This window comes from Haemorhous mexicanus, chromosome 11, assembly GCF_027477595.1.
Source record: "Haemorhous mexicanus isolate bHaeMex1 chromosome 11, bHaeMex1.pri, whole genome shotgun sequence".
Classification (NCBI taxonomy): domain Eukaryota; kingdom Metazoa; phylum Chordata; class Aves; order Passeriformes; family Fringillidae; genus Haemorhous; species Haemorhous mexicanus.
In genome coordinates this window covers 7,488,713-7,510,598 of record NC_082351.1, presented here as the reverse complement: position 1 = coordinate 7,510,598, position 21,886 = coordinate 7,488,713, and the positions used below count along the sequence as shown (strand labels likewise).

Below are 21,886 nucleotides of genomic sequence, written 5' to 3'. Positions count from 1 at the left end.
CAGGACTTGAAATAGGAAGTACTTCCGTCTTTCCAAAAGAAAATTAAAAAAAAGGCTGCAGCAGAGCATGGAGAAAACTGAGGGAGATGGCAACCTGATGGCCTCAAACCTGCTCAGGCCAATCCAGCTGCAGAGGGGCAGGAGGGCTGCCATGTCACCAGACCAAGGCTGGGAGACCTGGTGCTTACAAGCTGTTCCAAAGTGGGATTATTTACCTCCAGTAGTTGAGGGGACAGAGGACAGCACGGACAGTCACTGCCAGGCCTGGCTGCGGGAGGCTGCAAGGAGCCTGGCTGCTGGAGCAGCTCTTGTCAAAGAAAGGCACACAAAGTCCTGTTTGTTCTCCCTTCCAAAGGTCAGCGCTGCCATAGTGGAGGCAGGTCAGCAGAGCAGGTTATGACAGACCTTCCACCAGGGAGCAATTCCAGATGCTGCTGCTGGCAGCTGTCTGTGCCAAGGAACTGAGGGAGCCGCTGTGCCAAGAGAGAGTCCATGCTCTTGCCAGGGTCCACTACCCACCAGGGAAGGTGGAAGCCAGGGACAGCAGGTTCCAGCAGAAACCAAACATGCAGAGGCTGAGGAAGGCAGCCTGTGCAACCACCACTGATCCATCGACCCCAGCGTCACTTCCAAAGAAACAGGCTCATTCCGTCAGCCACTCAGTCTGCTCACATTTTACATGGCTCTTAATAAATAACTGCCCTGGTCCCAGGGATTTCCTCCATCTTTCTAGGAGGAAAAGTTCTCTTTCTAAGAGAACCAAGACCACACCCCCTTCATGGCAAGGGCTGGCAAAGGGAGATGGTTCCTGCTGTCAGCCAGTCCTTTCATCCGAGATCTTTTGCAGCCTGCAGACCTCACATTTCTTGCTATACCATTCTGGATTTGCCTCCCCCATTACAGTTCTCCTTAGTCAACAACCTTACCAACGCTTAAAAAGAAAAAAATAAAATCCCTGGCCAGCTGGGAACTGTTTAGACATAATATTCAAATTATCAGACAAGGAAAAAATAACACTGGACAGCTACCAGGCCTGGCACAGACCTGCTGAGCCATGCAGCAACCTCCGGGAGCGTGAGGTCATGGTTCAATAACACAGGGAACAACACTGGCTCCTACAGCCCCCCCTCAGCCTGATTTGCTCCCCGCCTCCGCCTTTGGCAAAGCACCAGGTGTAAGTTGTGCCAGCTTGTGCTTTTCTGGGTCTGCACCACGGATGACCCTCAGAAGAGAGTTATATTTAAGCCAGGTCACTTCAGTGATACGCTTTACCACACAAGCCCACAAACCAAGGTGACAGCAAACTGCAGGACAGGGACAGAAGGGTCTTAGCCTGGCTTCCACTAACGCCAGGATCTCCTGAAGGTACACCCTGCTACAACTGCTCCAAAAAAAGCACACCGTGATGAGACATCATGAGGATTCACCCTTCTGCCACGGGCAGATATCTGCCAGCTCAGCTGCCACCTCCCAGCTCACAGGTAAATGCTGGGAGACAGGTCAGTGGGAGTGAGGCTGTTTGCCAAAGACACCCCAGGCCAAAAGCGATCATGGCAAAAAGCCACCTGCGTGCTTGGAACTGTGCATCCATAGTTTTGTCATACTCTGGTCACAACCCAGTGTTTGAGGAGATGGAAACAGTCCAGTCACTGGCAGAGCCCAGACCAACAGCTCTCTAGGACAATAATGAGCAGTTACAATTACCCTGAACAGGGAGGCAGATATGCATCATCTTTCCCTACTCCTATCCCAGCTGGCTCTATCTTCTAGTTGCAAAGCCTCAGCTCCACTGAACATACAGAAGGCACAACTAAACAAGGAAAAGCTCCTTTGTGGTCTTAGTTCCTCCAATGACTGGTGGCCACACAGCCCTCCCAGGAGAGGCTGGTGGAGCTCCGGATGCTCCCTGGCAATTACACGCAATGACTTCCTCAGGACCGTGCCCCTGCCCTCCCCAGTGCTTCCCCAGACAACCCTGGGGAGGTTCCTGACTCCACTTCCCAATCTGCACATGCCAAGCCAGACAGCAAATTCTTGGAGCTCTTATTCCAATTTATATCCTGCTATGGGAAAATAATGGCTTTGATCATGGGGATTGTGCAGCTGAGCCAGACTAAGCAACTGGTCTTCCTGAGGACTAAATAAAGACATCTGTCAAGGGGCCGAGTGGGAAACGCCAGCACAGCCCTCAAGTGTCTCCTCACCAATTTACACCCAACTTCACTCCTTTTTTCCAAATATGGGGGAGAGAAGGGTAATTGGTGACAGACTGGGTGCTATTTTCAGAAAAATACTCCGATATTCAGAGCTTCTCTCCAAACAGATTTTGCCAAGACTTGGTATTTATAGAGCATGAGGAAATCAAACACAGAACTACACATGAGAGCAGAGGAAGCAGTTTGCTGTGGAACAACTTTCTGTACTCAGTAAAGTTTTTGTAAAGCTAAAGAAAGGAAAAGGCCTCTATGAAATCTAAGTACTGCAGGAGGTACAAGAGAAAACTATTCCCCAAAGCTACAGAAACTGCAAGCAGCCAAGAAAGGTAGTTTCATCCAATGTTAGTTAGAGATCCCTAATTCAGAAAAAATATCAAAAGCATGTCACTGACATGTGGAAGTGAAGGGAGAGGGAACCATTTTGGCTCTCATAGGTGTCAGGCTAGAGGATTTTAATTTTAAAAAAGGGGATGTGCATACTTTTCATCTGAATGATGCTTCTAAAAACATGTATTAGAGATAACTGGGTGAATTCCTAACACACACCCCACCCCGTTACTATCCTGACCTTGCTTGTCTCAAAGGACTTCACAAGTGCGTTCCCAACCAGTGGATGTTGGGAAAGACTCTCACACCACCAACACCCTGCCAGGATAGGAAAGTGAATTTCACCTTCAGCAGCATTGCCAAAAGTAACACCACAAAGCAGCAGCAACACCAGCCTCTTGAGGTGCCAATTGTTTTTAAAAACAGCACAGGAGGTCACTATCATCACTTCCAGTCGTTCCTGATCACCGCCTTACGTGGCCTCCACCAGAGCCAGACCACATCCTGCCTCCACCTAAGCCTTTATTCACAGCCCAAAATCTTATTTAGCCCGTCACTTGGGATTAAATCTGCTGACACACAGCTCCCATCAGATCCCTCTGCACCCCAGCACGAATCCAGCCCACTTTGGCCCAGCCCTTTTACAACCACAAGCATTCTAAAATGGACACACATGTGACCTGGTGCAAAAAAGGCCCTAATCTTGACCAGGCCCTCAGAACAACACTGAGATACCCACAAACACCACAACTGCTGTGAGCGATACACACGTGTCAGGCCCCAACACCACCGAGTGGGATACGGTATCCTGATCCAGAGGCCGAGCATCCTAACCCCACAACCCACATCCCACCAGGGTGTGAGGTTCTGATGAACATCGAGCTCACAGCACGCAGCTGCGGGCCCACAGCGCCAGGCCCTGCTGCCTCACCGCCCGCAGCGGGCCGGCCCCAGCCTCACTCTATTCCCGAGCCACGGGTGACCCCAAAACAGACACCCTCCCCCTCCCCCCCCGCCTCATGGACTCCTCAGCCTCCCCCTCCTCTACCCCCGGCAAGGCCACCCTGGGAGCCCCTCAGGACACTCTTCGACCCTCCCGCCCCACTAAGCGAGATCCCCTTTATCCCAAGCGATCCCCTTTATCTCCCGAGAGACCCTCATCACCTACTCCTCCTCTTCCTCCTCCTGCTCCGCCGCTCCCGCCTTGTACAGGCCCCACGGCCGCCACGGCGAGAACCCGGAACTTCCGGCTCCCTCCTCCCCCGTCGGACACCCAGAGGATGCTGGGAATTGTAGTCTCTGTCTACTCGTCTCTGCCGCCCTTTCTCAGGCGTGTCCTTGAGGATCACGGACTACAACTCCGATGATCCCCCTTGGAGCGCACCGCCTACAACTCCCATGATGCCCCGCGACGGGTCGCCGCGATGGCGGGGGTGTCGCCGCGGTCGGGGCCGGGACCGGCGGTAGGGCGGGAGGTGACCGCCCGCCGCCGGCTCCGGGCCCTTTTCCGACCCGCCTAGGCTGTGCCCAGGGGGCTGCAGGGCGGCCCCGGGAGGAGCCGCGGAGGTGGGTCACTGCGCGCTGTCGTTAAGAGGGGTCCTGGGCCTGGGTCGTGTCGGGGCTCAGGAGCGGTGACACCTCAGCGCCGGAGGGGGAAGGGTCGGCGTGGGTCCGTGCTGGGCCAGGGGGTGTCCTGGGGTGAGTCCCGCCCACGGGAAGGTCAGCAGGGTGAGGAGGAAAGGTGAGGACGGGGCGCTGATCCACTCCCCGGCACCCTCCAGGGCCGTCACAGGATTTTAGTCTTGCTCCCCCCGTGCGGACGGGATCCCAGGAAGCTCCCCGGCACTCTCCAGGGCTGTCACTGGCTCCCCTGGATGAGGACAGAGCCCTTATCTGTTCCCCAGTACTCTCCAGAGCTGTCACAGGGTTTTGTGAGGTGAGGATTTAGCTCCCCAGGGGACGATGGAGCTTTGATTCCAAAGTCAAAGGAACTTTGAGCCAGTTCCCCACCACCCTCCAGAGCTGTCACAGGTTTGGGGGTAGGGGCTGCATGAGCTCCCCCAGGTAAGCACAGGACCCTGATCAGGGTTCAGCGCTGTCACAGGACTTTGTGGGGGCTGGTCTGGCTCCCCCAGGTGCAGCGTTAGTGGGATTGGATTTGGGAGCAGAAAGTGTGCCGGGGCACAGAGCAGAGCCCGGGCTCCATGAGCTTCCCCAGCAGCCGGGTTCAGAGGCACAGGCTCCTCACCAGCTGGCCTGCCTCCTGTTGCTTTTGCTTGTGCTCACTTTTGGGCTGTTTTTTCCCCCAGGGAACGGAGGAAGGAGCAGGCTGGAGGCATGGCCTCTGCTGGAGAGGGCATCCAGCTCCTGGGCTGATGCCATATGTGCCAGCTCACAAGGAGTGTCACCAGCCTCGTTGCATGGCAGCCACCTAACCCAGTCCAAGGAGGGTCATAAACCCCTCCCTTTGCAAACACGAGGCCTCTGGGATCTCAGGTGTAGGGACAGGCCGCATCCAGGGCCATGGCCCTTCCCCCTCACTGCACAGGGAGACTGAGCAGCTTTCACAGGGGAAATCGGGGGCAAGCCTGGATGAAAGGTGCCGTGGCCAGGGGCCTGAAAAGAGCTGGGGCTGCGTGAGAGAGGAAATCCTGCTGGATTAGAGCAGCTTTCCTGACATCTCACCAGGGCTTGGAGCTGCCTGCTGAGCCAGCGGGATTGGGCCACGGGTGCTGGCCTGGCCCCGCTGGAGAACAGAGCAGTTCAGGGCCTGCTTTGAAAGTGAGGGGACACAGGGATGACACTGTGGGTCACATGCAGGTCCTGCCCCAAGGAATGGCTGCAGATGTCCATAAGAAGAAAAGCTGGGAAGTGCCCAATGGGTCCCTGGCGCCAGGAGATGGGCAGCACACAGAGAGGTCCGAGAGCCCCACACCGGGGCTGGCACAGGGCACGGAGCCAGGTATGGAGCACAGCTCACCAAGGGGGGAAACAAGGTGGGGAAAGAGCAGTTCCTCATGCGGGCTGGGACCTCCCGGGGACAGCCCTGTGGGCAGGGGGAGATGGGCCCACTCATCACCAGCAGGAACTGCACCCACAGGCTGCTGTGGGATGGGGAGAGGAGGCAGGTCCCCTCTGCATCTTTCCCCCACATGGGGGACACGTGGACGGATGCTGCACGGCCCACTGTTCCCAGGGGCGGGCCAGGAGGGAGCCATGTTCGTGCACACCCGCTCCTACGAGGACCTGACCAGTCCCGAGGACGGGGCGGCCGCGGTGCGGAGCCCGGAGGAGAGGCGGGGGGAGCCGGCTGAGCAGAGCAGCATGGAGCAGATCAGCAAGGACTTCAGCGAGCTGAGCACACAGCTCACGGGCATGGCCCTCGACCTGGACGAGGAGATGAGGGCAGGCAAGGAGGGGAAGCTGGAGCCATCCCCGCAGACCACCCGGCGCGACTCAGTGCTGTCGGGGAAGGAGGAGGAGGATGTGACCATGGACGCCTGGCGCTTGCACCGGAAGCACGTCTTTGTGCTGAGCGAGGCAGGCAAGCCCGTGTACTCCCGCTATGGCTCTGAGGAGGCCCTGTCCAGCACCATGGGCGTCATGATGGCCCTGGTGTCCTTCCTGGAGGCCGAGAAAAACGCCATCCGGTCCATCCATGCAGGTACCGCCCTGGGGGGGAAGGGGATGGGGGGGGGTCACGGCCTGCCCATCTATGTGCCTGCCACCGTGGGCCATGTCATCTGTCCCCAGGGACAGATGGGTTGCTGGGGGGAGAGGCTGCAGCCTGGCTGTAGCCCTGGGGAGCCAGGCTCACAGGTCTGCCCCCGGCCCCCCGGGGACTCCCTCCAAGCAGATGGCTACAAGGTGGTCTTCGTGCGGAGGAGCCCACTGGTGCTGGTGGCAGTGGCACGCACCCGGCAGTCAGAGCAGGAGATTGCCCACGAGCTACTCTACATCTACTACCAGATTCTGAGCCTGCTCACCTGGACCCAGCTCAACCACATCTTCCAGCAGAAGCAGAACTATGACCTGCGCCGGCTCCTAGCTGGCTCTGAGCGCATCACGGACAACCTGCTGGACCTCATGGCCCATGACCCCAGCTTCCTGATGGGCGCCGTGCGCTGCCTGCCCCTGGCCGCCAGTGTCCGGGACGCTGTCAGCAGCAGCCTGCAGCAGGCCAAGGCCAAGAGCCTGGTCTTTTCCATTCTGCTGTCTGGGAACCAGCTGGTGTCTCTCGTGAGGAAGAAGGATCAGTTCCTTCACCCCATTGACCTCCATCTGCTCTTCAATCTCATCAGCTCTTCTTCCTCTTTCCGGGAGGGTGAAGCCTGGACTCCCATTTGCCTCCCTAAGTTCAACTCCAGCGGTTTCTTCCACGCCCACATCTCCTACCTGGAGCAGGAGATGGACCTGTGCCTGCTGCTGGTCTCCACTGACCGTGAGGACTTCTTCACCGTGTCCGACTGCAAGCGGCGCTTCCAGGAGCGCCTGCGGCGGCGGGGGGTGCAGCACGCTCTGCACGAGGCCCTGCGCACCCCCTTCTACAGCGTCGCCCAGGTGGGCATCCCTGACCTCCGGCACTTCATCTACAAGTCCAAGAGCTCCGGGCTCTTCACCAGGTGAGGCCCCGGGGAAGAACTGGGCCAAGGCTGTGGCATGTGGCATGGGCCAAGCCCCTTCTCCAGTGGGTTAATGGGGTGCTGTGTTCCTGCAGCCCCGAGATTGAGGCTCCCTACGTGCAGGAGGAGGAGAAGGAGAGGCTCTTGGGGCTTTACCAGTACCTGCACAGTCGGGCCCACAACTCTTCACGGCCCTTGAAGAACATCTATTTCACAGGCCCCCGCGAGAACCTCCTGGCGTGGGTAAGGCCAGTGGTGGGGTTTGGTGAGCCTGTCTTTCATGGTCCTGCATGGTGAGGAAAGGGGGTGGTAACACTGCACAGCACCAGCTCTGTGGTCCCCAGGGAGGACCCCAGCCTCTGCATGGTCCTTTTGGGGGTGAGCTTGCCCCTGTGTGAGGGAGGGACAGGCAGAGGTAGCAGTGGGAGCTGGTGAATTCCAGCACCAAGGGCTGTCATGAGCTCAGTGCTGCGGAGAAAACCCACTGTGGGGCAAACCCCAGGGTTTGGTTCTTCCACTTCTGAGCAAACCAGATGCCACCCATTTAGGATACCCCACTGCCATTTTGTGTCCCTGCACTGGAGCCTCTCTGCCCATTGCTGGTAGCCCATGGGGGAAAGAAGTAGTGCCAGCCCCAAGTGGGGCACAGTCCTGTTCCCAGCATGTGTCCTGTCCTTCTCCCAGGTAACCAATGCCTTTGAGCTCTACGTATGCTACAGTCCCCTGGGGACCAAGGCCGGCGCCATCACTGCTGTCAACAAGCTCATGAAGTGGATCCGCAAGGAGGAAGACCGACTCTTCATCCTCACGCCCCAGACGTACTGAGGGCATCACCCAAGGCATGGAGGCAGCTGGGAGAGCCCCCGCTGTGCTGGGGAGCCCATTCCCAGGGATTCCCGGGCTGTGTGTCCAGGGGAGAGGGCATGGTGGGACCCCAGAGCACAGGGAAAGCCCACCTGCGGGACTGTCCAACCTGGTTGGTAGAGATGGGGTGCACAGGGAAAGGGAAGGGGATGAACAGGACTTTCTCTCAGCTGCAGGTAGTGCCCCAGCTGGGAGGGCCTGCTCTTCCTCCACAGTCCCCAGCTCCATCCTTTGTTGTGAGGGTCCAGGAGTCGGGCTGCTGGTACCCCAGGTTACTAGAGGGGAGCAGAGCCCCAGGGTCCTGCTCGCTGTGCCTGGCACCTCCCTTCTCTGACATCCTGTGGCTGTGCCAAGGGTGGGGGTCCCCAGGGGAGATGTGGCAGCACTCAGGGGAGCCCTATGTTGCTGTGCCCGCAGATGGCGGGTGACACTGTCCAGGCAAGGGACAGGGCTGGCCTGGGGCACACACTGCTCCTCTCCCTGCCTTGGGGGATCTGGACCCCCCAAGTGCCAGGGAGCCTCTGCAGCCCCGGAGTGGGTTTGCTCCCTTGGTGTCTGTATGAGCCTGGACCCTTCCCACTGTGGCTGTGAAAAGGATGTCTGTCCCTGGGGATGCTGGCAGGCAGGGTGGTCAGCCTGCCCCAGCTGGGACAGCAGGGTCCTGCCCATCTCACCACAGGGACACAGAGCAGCTCCAGAGAGCCAAGGTGCTGAGGTGTTTATTAGGGTGCTTGTGGACTCATGGTTCTGGCTGTGGGTTGTGGATCCTAAAGGGGCAGCTCAAGCACATCTCCTTGGAGACCCCCCCCAGTACAGGGCCATGGAGTTCCCCAGCTCATGGAGAATTTTCCCCTTGGCACGGGAGCACCTGTCCCCCAAACCCAGCCCCTCGAGCCGGCTATGCTGAGCTTCCTGCACCTCCCTGGCCACTCCAGGCACTGGTGTGGGGCTGAGCACCTGTGAATGGCCCAACTCCGTGTTTTGGGGCTGTCTGAACTGTGCTGGAATAGGTGTCGGAGGAGGGGCAGAGCCATCAGGGTGATACCCCGGCACAGAGGGAGCTGGGAAGGATCCGGCAGGGCTAGCACAGGGATCTGCTCCTGTATTTATGCTCCTGCCAGAGTGTAGTCGCTTGTCTTTGCTCATAAACATTATCTGGACCCTAAGATAAGTCTTGTCGCATTCCTGTATGTTCACTGGAGTGGGGGGATGACCAAACTGGGCAGGAAGTTTGCTCCAGGTTTTGGTACGGTGCAGTCCAGCCCCAGCGATCTGCTGGGAGCCTGGAAAGCTGCCTGGGAGTGGTGCGGGTCTGCCGGGTTGTGCTGGCGGGAGGCGGCGCTGACTGGAGATTGGGAGCGGCAAAATCCCCGGGCTGAGCTGGCCTCGGCCAGCTCATGTCGAAACCGAGAGGCGCAGCCGGAGGAAGGAGCTCTTGGGTAAGGCCCGGAGCCAGCGGAACTGCCGGGCCTTGCACAACACGGGGCGGGAGCCTGGGGGGCCGGGGCTGGCCAAGCGGCAGGCGCAGGGCATTTTCGGCAGGCACAGTCGCTCCTGGGACCAAAGTCCCCAGCACCCCGCTCACCTGGAGGAAAGGTCCACATGCAGAGCTGGGGTTCACGGGTCCTGCGTCTGAGGGCATCAGGGCACTTGGAGGGCAAATCCATGCATGGATCGGGATATAAAGAATCTTCCCACATCCCTACGAACAGCAGTCACTCCCAAAGGTGCTGGCACCTCCTGCCACTGCAGGCAGCCAAGGAGGAAAGGGACATGAGACACAGAATGGGCACAACAGAAATAACCCTCACACCTGCCCTGGCAAAGCTGTGGCTCTCCCAGCCCTCCTCTTTTCTCCCAGCTGGGAACTCCGGTGCTGAGTCTGCCGCACCCCTCAAGGCTGCCCTGTTGGCCTGGTAGCGAGCAGCGAACGCGGTGCTACCGCGGGGAAGCGGCAATTTCCATTCCATCTGTCGGGGTGTCAAGCTGTCCCTGCGGCAGCGGGGCTGGGGGCTGCGGCCGAGGGGCCACGGGGTACCGACATGCAGGACCCCACTCGTACCCAGGGATGCTGCTGGCAGCCACCTCCCAGCCACGGGGAACCCCCGACGGCTACCCGGACCTGCAGCGGGCAGCGAGGCAGTGCGTCAGCCCTGCACCCGTGTTCCGATCAGCGGTTCCGACTCACACCCGTGCGCCTCTTGGGCACCGCGCCCAGCCGTGCCTGTCTCCCCGGGAGTGCCCAGCGAAAACCGGGTACCCCGATCTCCTTGTTTCCCCGCACACCCCCGTGCCCCCGGGCTGCGTGTGCCGGGGCCGGCCCTCGGGGAGCCCCGGGCGGCGCGGGGGCAGGACCCGCCCACCCCGTTCCGCCCCGTCCCGTCCCGCCTCGCCTCGCCTGCTCCGTCCCGGCCCCGCTCCGCTCCGCCCTGTCCCGGCACGACACGGCACCGCACGGCACGGCAGCGCCCAGGTGAGCGCCCTGCCTCCCGGCACCGCTCGGACTGGACCGGACCGGACGGATGGGGCGGGGGCAGCCAGAGCCAGTGGAGATCCCGGACCTGGTGAGCTGCGGCGGGGCCGGCGGTGGAGGCCGGGGGTTGTTCGGGGTCCCAGTCCCGGAAGGCTCGCGGGGGCCTTTTCCTAGTCCTGCAGGGATCCCCTGTCCCCGTTGCTGTCCCGGGGGCTGGGAGGGTCCCTATCCCAGTCCCTCGAATGGGTCATTGCAGGGCAGAGATGCCCCAGGGTGACAGGCAGCGTCTGTAGGTGGCAGAAGGCAGGATTTGTCCCTCTGCCACAGGCAGCTTGGCATCACCTCCTACTCATGGTATTTCGGAAGAGGTTTGGTGTGACTGATCCTCCCTCGGCACTACCCATCATCATCTGGCCCTGGGAACCCTGGCAGCCCCAACTGACACCCGGCTGTGGCTGTGCCTGGGTCCTCACCTAAAATAAGTGGGTAAAACCCTTCCTTTTTTATTTTGGCAGATGCAATGTGGCCTGTCCTCCACACGTTCTGAGCCTGCTGGGTGCTGAGCACCGTCGATAGCCCTACACCAGTGGCACTGCACAGTATGGGCCTGTTGTGCTGTGTGTGCCTCTGGCTGCTGCTCACCCTGGCCCTGCTGGATGCCAGTGCCTGGCAGTGTCCCCGCATCCCTTACAGCTCCACCAGGAACTTCTCCATCCCCTACACACTGCCCAGCCTCGATGCTGGCAGCCCCATCCAGAATGTTGCTGTCTTCACCGACTCCGACGGCCCAGTCGCTGCCTTTGTGGCCGTCCGCAACCGCATCCTTTTGGTCAGCCCTGAGCTGCGCCTGCTCTCTGTCCTTATCACTGGCCCAGTGGGCAGTGCCAAGTGTGAGATCTGTCACCTGTGCCCGGCCACCACAGATGGCCCTGAGGACACAGACAATGTCCTGTTGCTGCTGGACCCATTGGAGCCATGGCTGTACAGCTGTGGCACGGCACAGCATGGGCTGTGCTATCAGCACCAGCTGGAGGTGCGGGATGGTAAGGTGGCCATCACAGCCACACACTGCCTGTACTCAGCCATGGGCAACAGCCCTGCCTTCTGCCCTGACTGTGTGGTCAGCCCACTGGGCACCAGTGCCACCGTGGTGGCCACCTCCTATGCCTCTGTCTTCTACCTCGGCTCCACCATCAACAGCAGTGTGGCAGCACGGTATAGCCCACAGTCGGTGTCCATCCGACGCCTGAAGGGTACCTTGGATGGCTTTTCAAATGACTTCCAGTGGCTGACGGTGCTGCCACAATACCGCGACAACTACACCATCCACTATGTGCACTCCTTTGCCGACGGGGACCACGTCTACTTCCTGATGGTGCAGCCGGAGCGGCCGGGATCCGCAGCGTACCACACGCGCCTGGCGCGGCTCAGCACCCACGAGCGTGACCTCCGCCGCTACCGCGAGCTCGTCCTCGACTGCCGCTTTGAGTCCAAGCGCCGGCGCCGGCGCAGCGGCGAGGAGGATGCTGAGAGGGACATCGCCTACAACGTGCTGCAGGCAGCCCACGCTGCCCGCCCTGGCGCACGGCTGGCCCGCGACCTCGGCATCAATGACACCGACATGGTGCTCTTCGGTGCCTTTGCCGAGAGCCGGCCAGAGAGCCCAGTGCCACAGGAGAACTCGGCCGTCTGCGCCTTCCCCCTCCGCCTCCTCAATCAGGCCATGGAGGAGGGCATGAAGAAGTGCTGCGGTACCGGGCACCAGCCACTGCTGCGGGGGCTCAGTTTCTTCCAGCCGGTGGAGTACTGCCCACACAATGTGAGTGCTCCACCCTGCGCCGCGTCTGGCCCAGGGACCCTGGGATGTGGGAAAGTGGGTTCAGGAGCTGGGAAACACTGGTATAGCGGGGTGGATGGTGGGGTGGGGTGGGGTAGGGCAGGGCAGGGGGAGAGCGGCATCACCCAGGTGTGAGTCAGCCCAGCAGCCACCCACCACCTATTGTAGGGGCCGCTGGGTTCCAGCAGCCCTGGCTGCACCGAGGAGGCCGGGTGAGGGTGGGGATCCTGTGAGCCCCCATGGTACATGTGCCAGCACATGGGCACACTGCCATATGTCATGCATTGGGCCAATTCCTCTCCTCGAAAGGCCTCCTCGGCAGCCTCAACTCCAGCCCCCGTGGTGACTGTCCCTGGATCCCAGCCACCCTCTCCAGCTTGTTTACGTGGGGGGGGGCAGGAAAGCCACAGGGCCTCAGTGCTTCTTAGGCTGGATGTGTGAGGTGCGGGCTACTCCTGCCTTGTCCCCCAGGCCCAGCCACCGCCTTCTCTGGGCAAATAAACCGCAGGCGGAAGTGCAATTAGTCACCGGGGTTCCTCGTCTGCCACAGCTGCGGGGCAGGAACACCGTGTCCCAGGTACAAGCCCCGGCACGGCCAGGATGCAGATGGGTGGGCACCCTGGCAGGGCCCCCTCGTCCCAGCACATGACACGGGTTTTGGTGTCCTCAGCCAGGCTCAGGGCAAGGTGCAGCCAAATCCCCTCCTCTTCCCGCACAGAGCAGACAGCTCACTGCTGCTGACTCACGCTGTAGCAGGAGAAACTCAGAGGGGACCTGAGCCCCTCTGCATTGGGAGTGTCCAGTGGGGACCCCATGGCTCCTGGTGTCCCTCTTCCACCCCAGCCCCTTGCTGAGCTCCAGGGGTCAGGAAGACTGGGGTTGGAGTGAGCATCCTGTGGTGCCAGCACGGTTAACTATATCCAGATGGGGTGGGAGGGGAGGGCAGGATCTGACGCCGCATGGGGGACTGAGGGACGGCCTGCCAATGAGGTTTTCTCTCCAAAATTTTCCCAGCCTGGAGGGGAACTTAAGCAATCTGGTGCTGCCCCAAAATATCTCACAGATCAAGCTGGTGCCTACCTGTGAGGGTGTGGGAGTCGGGGTGCCAGGGTCAGCTTCAAGTCACTGACCCCATGTTTGGCCACAGGTGAACCTCTCAGCACCAGTGGTCAACACCAGCTGCTGGGATCAGCCCACCCTCGTCCCTGCTGCCTCCCACAAAGTGGACCTGTTCAACGGGCAGCTGACAGGTGTCCTCCTCACCTCCCTCTTCGTCACTGCCATGGGAGATGTCACCGTGGCCCACCTGGGGACAGCAGAAGGACGCGTCTTCCAGGTGGGATGGGGGGTCGGGTGGGATGGCAGGTCCTGGCAGGCTGTGGGGTATGCTCAGCCCCCTGCTCTGCCCTGCTGCAGATGGTGCTCCAGCGCTCCAGCTCCTACCTTCTGACCTTGTCCAACTTCTCCCTGGGAGAGCCGAGGCCAGTGCGGGGTGCCATGGGGCTGCAAAGCCACTCGCTGTTCTTCACTGCTGGCTCCAAGGTGAGTGGGAGCTCTGAGGGGCATAGGGTGGGCATGGAGCCCCATGTGTCCCCCTCACCTCCACTCTCCGTTCCCAGGTGTGGCTCCTGAACGTCACTGGCCCTGGCTGTCGCCACTTCTCGACGTGCCAGCGCTGCCTGCGGGCCGAGCGCTTCATGGGCTGTGGCTGGTGTGGGGATGGGTGCAGGCGCCGCCACGAGTGCACTGGCCACTGGGTCCAGGACAGCTGCCCACCCGTCCTCACCGACGTAGGTCTGCGCTGCCGTCCCCCTGCTCCTCACAGCTCCCAAGAACTGGGATGGGGAGGGACGTGGCAAATGGGGTGGCGTGCAGTGGGACCCCCTCCCTGGGATGAGTGTTGTGTTCCTCAGAGAAGGGTATTTCTGGACCCGCAACAGTCACTGCACTTTGGGGTGACACAGGTGCCTCTCCCACAGTTCCATCCCCGAAGCGCCCCGCTGCGGGGTCGGACACGGGTGACACTCTGTGGAATGACCTTCCGCTCCCGCTTGGACCCCGACCCCGGCCGCAGCCCCCGCGGTGCCTGCCGGGTGACAGTGGGACGGCGAGGCTGCACCGTGCTGCCGGGGGAGAGCGAGAGCTACAGGTGTGCGGCGGTGCTGGGAGAGAACAGCAGCAGGGAGGGCTCTGGGGCTGCCCCCGGCTTGGGGCTGATCCCCATCACTGTCCCGCAGACCCCTGCCCACCTCGCGCCGCAAGGAGTTTGTGGATGTGCTGGTGTGTGAGCTGGAGCCGGGGGGCCCGGCAGCCCAGGGGGGCCCAGCCGACGTGGTGCTCACTGTGGAGGAGCCCGCAAGAGCCTCTGGCTTCCGGGTCTACGGCTCCGCCACCCTCGGCGGCTTCGTCTTCGTGGTACGGTTCCACACTGGCAGTGCCCCTGGCAGGGTCGTGGGGGGTTTGCCTCACTCACCCGTCCCACTGACCCCATCTCTGCTCAGGAGCCCCACGTCAGTGCCCTGCACCCCCCGTTTGGCCCCCGGTGGGGTGGCACCCACCTCTCACTCCATGGCAAACACCTCTCGGCAGGGAGCAGCTGGCGGGTGATGGTCAATGGCTCCGAGTGTGCCCTGACAGGGCAGCCCAGGTACACCTCTGCCCTGCACCTGGCACAGCGGGGTCCCCAGCACGGGATGGGCACGGGGAGCCCCTGCAGTGCGGCTGTCCCCCCAGCCACGGCTGTCGTGTCTCCAGGCAGGGCAATGGGACAATCCGATGCACGGCTCCCGCCGCCGGTGGCCTGGGCGCAGCCCGGGTAGCCCTGTGGATCGACGGGGAGGAGTTCCAGGCCCCCGTACCCTTCCAGTACCGCCCTGACCCCGCCGTATCCGCCATCGTCCCCAGCTGCAGCTATGAGTGAGTGCGTGGGCTCCCTTACTCGGGGTGAGGGACAGCCCCGTCCTGCCACTGCCCTGGCTGGGCTGGACGTGGTGCTGGGAATTGCAGGCACCCTGGGGACCGTGTGCACCCCGGGGAACCTGATCCCTGCCCACTGTAGGGGCTCGCTGCTCACCATTACCGGCACCCACCTGGACTCCGTGTATCGCGCCAAGATCCGCTTTGAAGCCGGTGGTGTGGTTACCCAAGCCACAGTAAGCACCGGGGTGTGGGGCCATCCCTCCCCGGCCCTGCCCACCCCACCGCAATCCCCCGGGCACATTCCGAGCCTGTGCTCAGCATCTCCCTGCCCACAGGAATGTAAGAACCCGCTGGCACCAGACCGGCTGCTGTGCCACAGTCCAGCCTTCCCCTTCGAGAGCAAGGTGGAGGTGGTTCTGGGGAACCTGAGCGTGCTGCTGGACGGCGCCGACGGCCGCTGGCTCTTCCGCCTCCGCTACTACCCCCGGCCCAAGGTCTACCCCTTGGAGCAGGAGGGCAGGCGGCTCCGCCTCAAGCCCGGCGACGATGAGATCGAGGTGCACGTACGTGGGGCACTGGGGTGAGCCGGAGTAGGGGTTCCACTGCAAGATCCCCGAGCTCACGGTGTTCTGTCTGGGCAGCAACTGGGGCTGGATGCCGTGGCCACCTGCATGAACATCACCATGACGGTGGGGGGCCTGGACTGCCACCCCAACGTCCTGAAGAACGAGGTGGCATGCCGCCTGCCCCGCGAGCTGCGCCTGCCGCCCGCTGGGGCCCCCGTGGAGGTAGGAACCCCCCGGGTGGGCAACCACCCGCCCCAGTCCCCCCCCACCGCATCCCTGCTGAGCCCCTGATCCTCCAGATCTGTGTGAACGGAGCCTGTGAGGCGCTGGGCTGGGTTCTGTCCCCCCCCACATCGCTGGACCTGGCCGCCAGCCTGGCTCTGGGCACCGGCATCACCTTCCTGGTCTGCTGCATCCTGGCTGCTGTGCTGTTTCGCTGGCGCTGGAAGAAGAGGCGGGGTGAGTGCCGTGCTCGCCGGGCACTCTGATGCCCCCAGACCCCTCCCACGCCACCCCTTACCCACCCCATTGCTGCCTGCAGGTACGGAGAACCTGGAGCTGCTGGCACAGCCCGGCCGCAGCGACCCGCCTGTCACCACCCAGCGCCCCGGCGTCGACTACAGAGAGGTGCTGGGTAAGTGGGTGTCGCCGGTGGGTGGCGGGGTGCTGGGTGCTGCCAGCCCTCACCCCGCCTCTGCCTGTCCCGGCAGTGCTGAACACAGCGGGCACTCCCGGCCCCGTGGGGCCCCGCACACGAGTCACCAGCGCCGGTGCCAATGGCAGTGCTGGTGCTGGTGCGGCGGGCGGGGGATCCCCCATGCCCCTGCTCAGGGCCACATCCTGCTGCCTGGAGGATCTGCGGCCGGAGCTGCTGGAGGAAGTGAAGGACATCCTCATCCCCGAGGAACGGCTTGTCACCCACCGCCACCAGGTCATCGGCAAAGGTGACTGACTCTTTGGCACCCCGATTTGGCTGTGGTGTCACCTGCCCAGTGTGTGTGGTGCCAGCTTTGTGCCACCCATCCCTGCAGGGCACTTTGGCAGCGTCTACCATGGCACCTACACGGACCCTCTGCTGGGGGATCTGCACTGCGCTGTCAAGTCCCTGCACCGTGAGTAGCTCCCCCTCCCGTGCGTGCTCCCATGGCCCAGCAGCGGAGCGGCCACAGCTCAGCTCTCCGCAGGCATCACGGACCTGGAGGAGGTGGAAGAGTTCCTGCGCGAGGGCATCCTCATGAAGAGCTTCCACCACCCGCAGGTGCTCTCGCTGCTGGGGGTGTGCCTGCCCCGCCACGGGCTGCCCCTTGTCGTCCTGCCCTACATGCGCCACGGGGACCTGCGCCAGTTCATCCGCACCCAGGAGCGGGTAGGGGCTACCCCAAGGGCGGTGGGCAGAGATGGGTGCCAAGGTCTCCATGCTCACCACTCCAATCTCACAGAGCCCCACAGTGAAGGAGCTCATTGGCTTCGGGCTGCAGGTTGCCCTGGGCATGGAGTACCTGGCCCAGAAGAAGTTCGTGCATCGGGACCTGGCAGCCAGGAACTGCATGTAAGTGTGGCTGTGCCCTCCAGGCCTCCATCCCAGGGTAACCGCCTGGCTCTGGGGGTGCCCAGGAGTCCCCACCTCCACCTGGTGCCCTGCAGGCTGGACGAGACGCTGACAGTAAAGGTGGCTGACTTTGGGCTGGCACGGGATGTGTTTGACAAGGAGTACTACAGCATCCAGCAGCACCGCCACGCCAAGCTGCCTGTCAAGTGGATGGCACTGGAGAGCCTCCAGACCCAAAAATTCACCACGAAGTCTGATGTGGTAGGCATGACACCCCTCCCCGTCCCGTCCCCCATCTCCATCCTGCCTGTGCACCCATGGCAGCTCTCTCCTCGGCAGTGGTCCTTCGGGGTGCTCATGTGGGAGCTGCTGACACGCGGGGCATCGCCGTACGCAGGGGTGGACCCCTACGACATGGCCCACTACCTGCTGCAGGGGAGACGCCTGCCACAGCCCTCTCACTGCCCCGACACCCTGTGAGTGCAACTGGGGGTGGGCAGGGTGGCAGGGGTTGTCCTGGGGGCTGCCAGCACTGACTGGGGTGTCGGTGCAGGTACAGGGTGATGCTGAGCTGCTGGGCGCCGGCGCCCGAGGAGAGGCCGTCCTTCACCGGGCTGGTGGGTGAGCTGGAGCGTGTCCTGGCCACGCTGGATGGTGAGCACTATGTCAACCTGACTGTCACCTACACCAACCTGGACTGGGGTCCTCCCTTTCCCCCTGCTCCCCCGGGGCAGCTGCCTGATGGCGAGGACGAGGATAAACATAATGAGGAGGAAGAAGAAGAGAAGGAAGAAGAGGAGGATGACGACACATCTGTGTGCTGATGGGATTCCCTGAACCATGGGGTCTCCCAGACCCCCATATAGCATTGGCACACTCCCCTGAGGAGGGATGCAGTGTGCAGCCAGATGCTATGGGGCACCCTCCCTATGGGATGGGTGCTGGGAGGCAGCTGGGTGCCATGGAGTGCTCTCCCATGGCTCACACACAGACCCTGCTGGCTGCTCCCCAGGATTGGTCCCACACCACAGGATGCTGGGGACTCAGTCCTGCACTGGCTGGGTGGTGAGAGGCTCAGCCCCACAGTGATGAGTCTGTGCTCTGGGGTGTGGGGCTCAGTCCCATAGTGGATGGGTGCTGTGTGGGTCCCATACCCAGTGGGTGCTGTTGGGTAGCCTGGCCTTCCCAGGGCTCCCATGGAGTTTCCAGCCTCTTGGCTGTTCAAATCACTCATTAAAACCTAATTATATTTTTTCCCTGGCTGAGACTGTGTCTTTGAGGGGGCTGTGCCCCAGGCTGGCAGCACCCTCATGCCCCTGCATACGTGAGGTGTTTCCCCACCCACTCCTGGGGCACCCACCTCATGGGAGACATTGAGGAGGGGGCACCCACTGTTGCTGTGCCAGTGAAAGGAGGGCATCTGCACAATGGTGATGCTGTGGCCACCCTGGAACCATTCCCCATTGCCTTCCACGCCGGGGCCCCACTCTGCACCCTGTGTCCCACCATGGCCCTCTGACCTTGGGATGTTTAGGAGGCTTTTGCTAAAACTCCTCCTCCCAGCCACATCCAGCCTGAGGCCCGAGTGGGTGTGAGGCACGAGGCATGTGAGGAGTACCATGCTCCTGGGCATGGGGTGATGATGCCCCTGCAGTCCTGGCATATGGGCCATGTTGCCCCCAGGATTAGTGGCATCATGGATGCCTGGGTCATGGAATTGCAGTGCCCATAGGATCATGATGGTCCTGGAGTTGATAGGTGGACAGGCATCAGATCAGGATGCTCTCGAGGTTGTGGGTGCCCAGCCATGGGGTCATGGAGCCCAGGGCAAGGGATTACAGTGTCCCTGCCACTAAGGTACCACAGGACCTGTGATCACAGTGAGAACATGATGGCATCCAGCCCATTTACTGCTCCTCACCCTGCCTGCCTGCACAGGGTCCAGTGGGGCACAGTGCCCCAGGCTTGGGGCTGCTATCTGGTGACCAAGAGTCACTACCAGCTTCACTTAAGGACCCCTTGATTACTTCAGTACTGCCTGTGCAGGGGACAGTGGAGCTTGTGGCAGGGAATATTCAGGGCAAGCCCAGGATGGGCAAGGGATGCTGAAACACGCACGGTGTGTGGCTGTGGGCAGCGCTGCTCCTGCTCCATGTCCAGCCACACAGGTCCTGCTGCCAACCCTGGCTTTAAATAAAACCTCCTCGGCTGCTCATTAAGCAGTGCTGGAGCCCGGGGCCATGTCAGCTCCCATCAGCTGAGCTGTCCATCTCCACCACGCCTCGCACCTGCACGGCTCCACCGCCACGTGCCCGAGGGTGGTTTTAGTGCAGCTGGGTCCCTACAGCCCACGGTCAGGGCGGCTGCCAGTACCGTGCCTCAGTTTCCCCACAGTGTGACTGCTCTGCTCCCGTGGCCTGGGTTTTGGGTGACCATGACCTCCAGTGTAGGTGCTGACCTCACACATGGTCAAGCAGCACCATTTCGGCTCGCTGCTGAGTTGCTGTGGCAACGGGAAGAGCCTGGCACTGGGTGATTATTAGGGCTGGACCAGCCCTGGGAGGTGCTGGGCACTGGTACTGGGGGATGCTGCATGCCTGGGGGGCAGCCAGGGTGGCTGATTGGGGCACCAGCAGCTCATGGGACACAGTGATGCAGGGATGGATGGATGGATGGATGGATGGATGGATGGATGGATGGATGGATGGATGGATGGATGGAAGGATGGATGGATGGATGGATGGATGGATGGATGGATGGATGGATGGATGGATGGATGGATGGATGGATGGATGTGTGGATGGATGGAGGGATGGGTGGATGCATAGATGGATGAATGCAAGGATGGATGGATGGATGGATGGATGGATGGATGGACAGACAAGCTGGCACCCTGGCTATTGCCCTCCTCAGCACAAAGCAGAGTGGGTGCCCAGGGCTGTGTTTGGGTGGCAGATGCACGCCAGGCCTGCTGTATGGGGACACAGGGGACATCTGTGGGAGCACCCAGGGGGAGCAGGGTACCTGGAGGGGGCAGGGCTGTCCGTGCTGGCAGTGGGGTGGCACAGTGAACTGCTTGTTAGCTGACAAGTCTGGTGTGGTTACGGTGATGTGCGTGTGGGCGGCCCCCGCTTTAGGCTGCCCCCCTCCCCCCACGAATGTGCTTGCAGAGATGACAGATTTCATGCTAATCCACATTTATCCTGCCCTAATTACGCTGCGGGAGGTGAGGAGCGAGCGCCCAGACTTCCATGCCAAGGGCTGGCATGTGCCCACCCCTGTCCAATGCTGCCTGACGCTGCTAGCTGGGACTGGTACTGGCACTGTGCCCACTGCCACGGCGCCAGGGACAGGCAGGTGACCCCTCAGGGTGGCAGCTTGCATGGCACCTGCCACCCCTGCCACAGCTGGGGGGGTGCCTAAGAGGTGCAACCTGGGCACCCACAGGTGGGCACTGGGTGGTGTCATCCTGAGGTGCCGTGTGGTTGGTGCAGCACCGGGCTGAGCTGTGGGCAGGTGAGGCCGTGCCGGGCCGTGCCACGCTGTGCCAAGTTGTGCCAAGCCACCTCGTGCCGTGCTCATCCGCCACGGCTGCGGCAGAGCAGCCGGTGTCCCATCCCGGCAACGCGCCGTGCACACACAGCACTTTAAATGTTTTATTTGGGGAAAGTGCTGTCGTTAGCAGGGATTAATTATTAAAATCGGAGCCATCTATAAAACATGAGTGGCCGCACGCGGGGCTGCGGGTGCACAGGCAGAGCCGGGCACGGTCCCGCCACCGGCATCGCCCGGGGATCTGCTGCCACGGCGTTTGCCGGTGATGCCGCAATGGCACCTCGGCAGCGGCTGCGGGCTCCTGGCGGCAAAGTGCGTGCAGCGAGTGCCACAGGGTGGGGGCTGGACTGGGGACGGGCAAAATTGTGCTAAATCAGTGTTTGGGTGAGGCGGTGGTCTCCGGTGCCAGCCGTCCCGGTGAGAGGTGGCAGGAGGCAGCAGGCAGCGCCGAGCTGTTTTTAGCGGCTGCTGGTGCTGGGGAGCGGGCGTGAAGAGCAGCCGCCGCGGCACCGACGTGCCATTTTTAGAAACCGGCAAGTTTTGCTAATGATGCCTGTGAGCGGAGGGGGGCTGCACCCTGGCACCCCCGGTCCCTGCTGCCCGCACCCCGGCCCCGCAGCCAGCCCTGTCCCTCTGCCCTCCCCGCCTGGCCCTGGAACCTGGAACTGGGCACCCCTGCACTCACCTGAGGCTCTGATGGCCCTCAGGGAGATCTGCTGGCCCCCGGAGAGCTTTGGCGGTACTTGGGGTGTTTCAGGGGGCCCTGGGAAGCTTTGGTGGCCTCTGAGGACCTCTCCTTGTCTCTTAGGAGCTTTGGTGGCCCTTGGGGAGCTTTGGTGGTCCCTGGGAATCTCTGCTGTCCTCTGGGGAAATCTGCTGGCACCTGGGGAGTTCTGCTGTCCTCCAGGAAGCTTTGCTTTACCCCAAAGCCTTCCAGGCTATAAGGCACATATTCTTC

General features: G+C 61.7%; 3 protein-coding genes across 8 annotated transcripts in view; 2 read left to right on the top strand and 1 right to left on the bottom strand.

Annotated features, from left to right (window-relative positions):
- The window catches only part of RBM6 (RNA binding motif protein 6), a 58,023-nt gene extending 54,163 nt beyond the window's left edge, over positions 1–3,860 (bottom strand). For 2 of the 3 annotated variants that reach the window (XM_059856231.1, XM_059856233.1), the window contains exon 1: positions 3,708–3,823. The gene's annotated coding sequence lies outside the window, so the exon portion shown is untranslated. Of the gene's footprint in view, positions 1–3,707 lie in introns of all 3 variants that reach the window. The other variant, XM_059856232.1, reaches the window with a different exon arrangement.
- Positions 3,861–3,927: 67 nt separating this feature from the next.
- MON1A (MON1 homolog A, secretory trafficking associated) lies at positions 3,928–9,200 on the top strand. 2 transcript variants are annotated; one of them, XM_059856234.1, is made up of 6 exons: positions 3,928–4,109; positions 5,364–5,505; positions 5,740–6,207; positions 6,400–7,165; positions 7,261–7,408; positions 7,850–9,200. In XM_059856234.1, the coding sequence occupies exons 2-6, from the start codon at positions 5,379–5,381 to the stop codon at positions 7,988–7,990; spliced, it is 1,650 nt and encodes a 549-aa protein (XP_059712217.1). In that variant the 5' UTR covers positions 3,928–4,109; positions 5,364–5,378; the 3' UTR covers positions 7,991–9,200. The 2 variants fall into 2 exon arrangements, with proteins under 2 accessions (XP_059712217.1, XP_059712218.1); XM_059856235.1 differs by lacking the exon at positions 7,261–7,408 and having other exon boundaries at positions 7,850–7,985.
- A 1,227-nt stretch (positions 9,201–10,427) lies between these two features.
- Positions 10,428–18,627, top strand: MST1R (macrophage stimulating 1 receptor). 3 transcript variants are annotated; one of them, XM_059856228.1, is made up of 21 exons: positions 10,428–10,593; positions 11,018–12,321; positions 13,487–13,675; positions 13,756–13,881; positions 13,959–14,129; positions 14,319–14,488; positions 14,577–14,754; positions 14,841–14,986; positions 15,073–15,255; positions 15,398–15,491; positions 15,594–15,821; positions 15,900–16,046; positions 16,124–16,283; positions 16,366–16,458; positions 16,535–16,768; positions 16,856–16,936; positions 17,009–17,190; positions 17,264–17,373; positions 17,469–17,634; positions 17,713–17,849; positions 17,927–18,627. In XM_059856228.1, exons 2-21 carry the CDS (start codon positions 11,104–11,106, stop codon positions 18,195–18,197), a joined length of 4,284 nt encoding a protein of 1,427 aa, XP_059712211.1. In that variant the 5' UTR covers positions 10,428–10,593; positions 11,018–11,103; the 3' UTR covers positions 18,198–18,627. The 3 variants fall into 3 exon arrangements, with proteins under 3 accessions (XP_059712211.1, XP_059712212.1, XP_059712213.1); XM_059856229.1 differs by having other exon boundaries at positions 10,429–10,593; positions 15,094–15,255; XM_059856230.1 differs by lacking the exon at positions 10,428–10,593 and having other exon boundaries at positions 11,052–12,321; positions 15,094–15,255; positions 15,594–15,815.
- Positions 18,628–21,886: the final 3,259 nt, after the last annotated feature.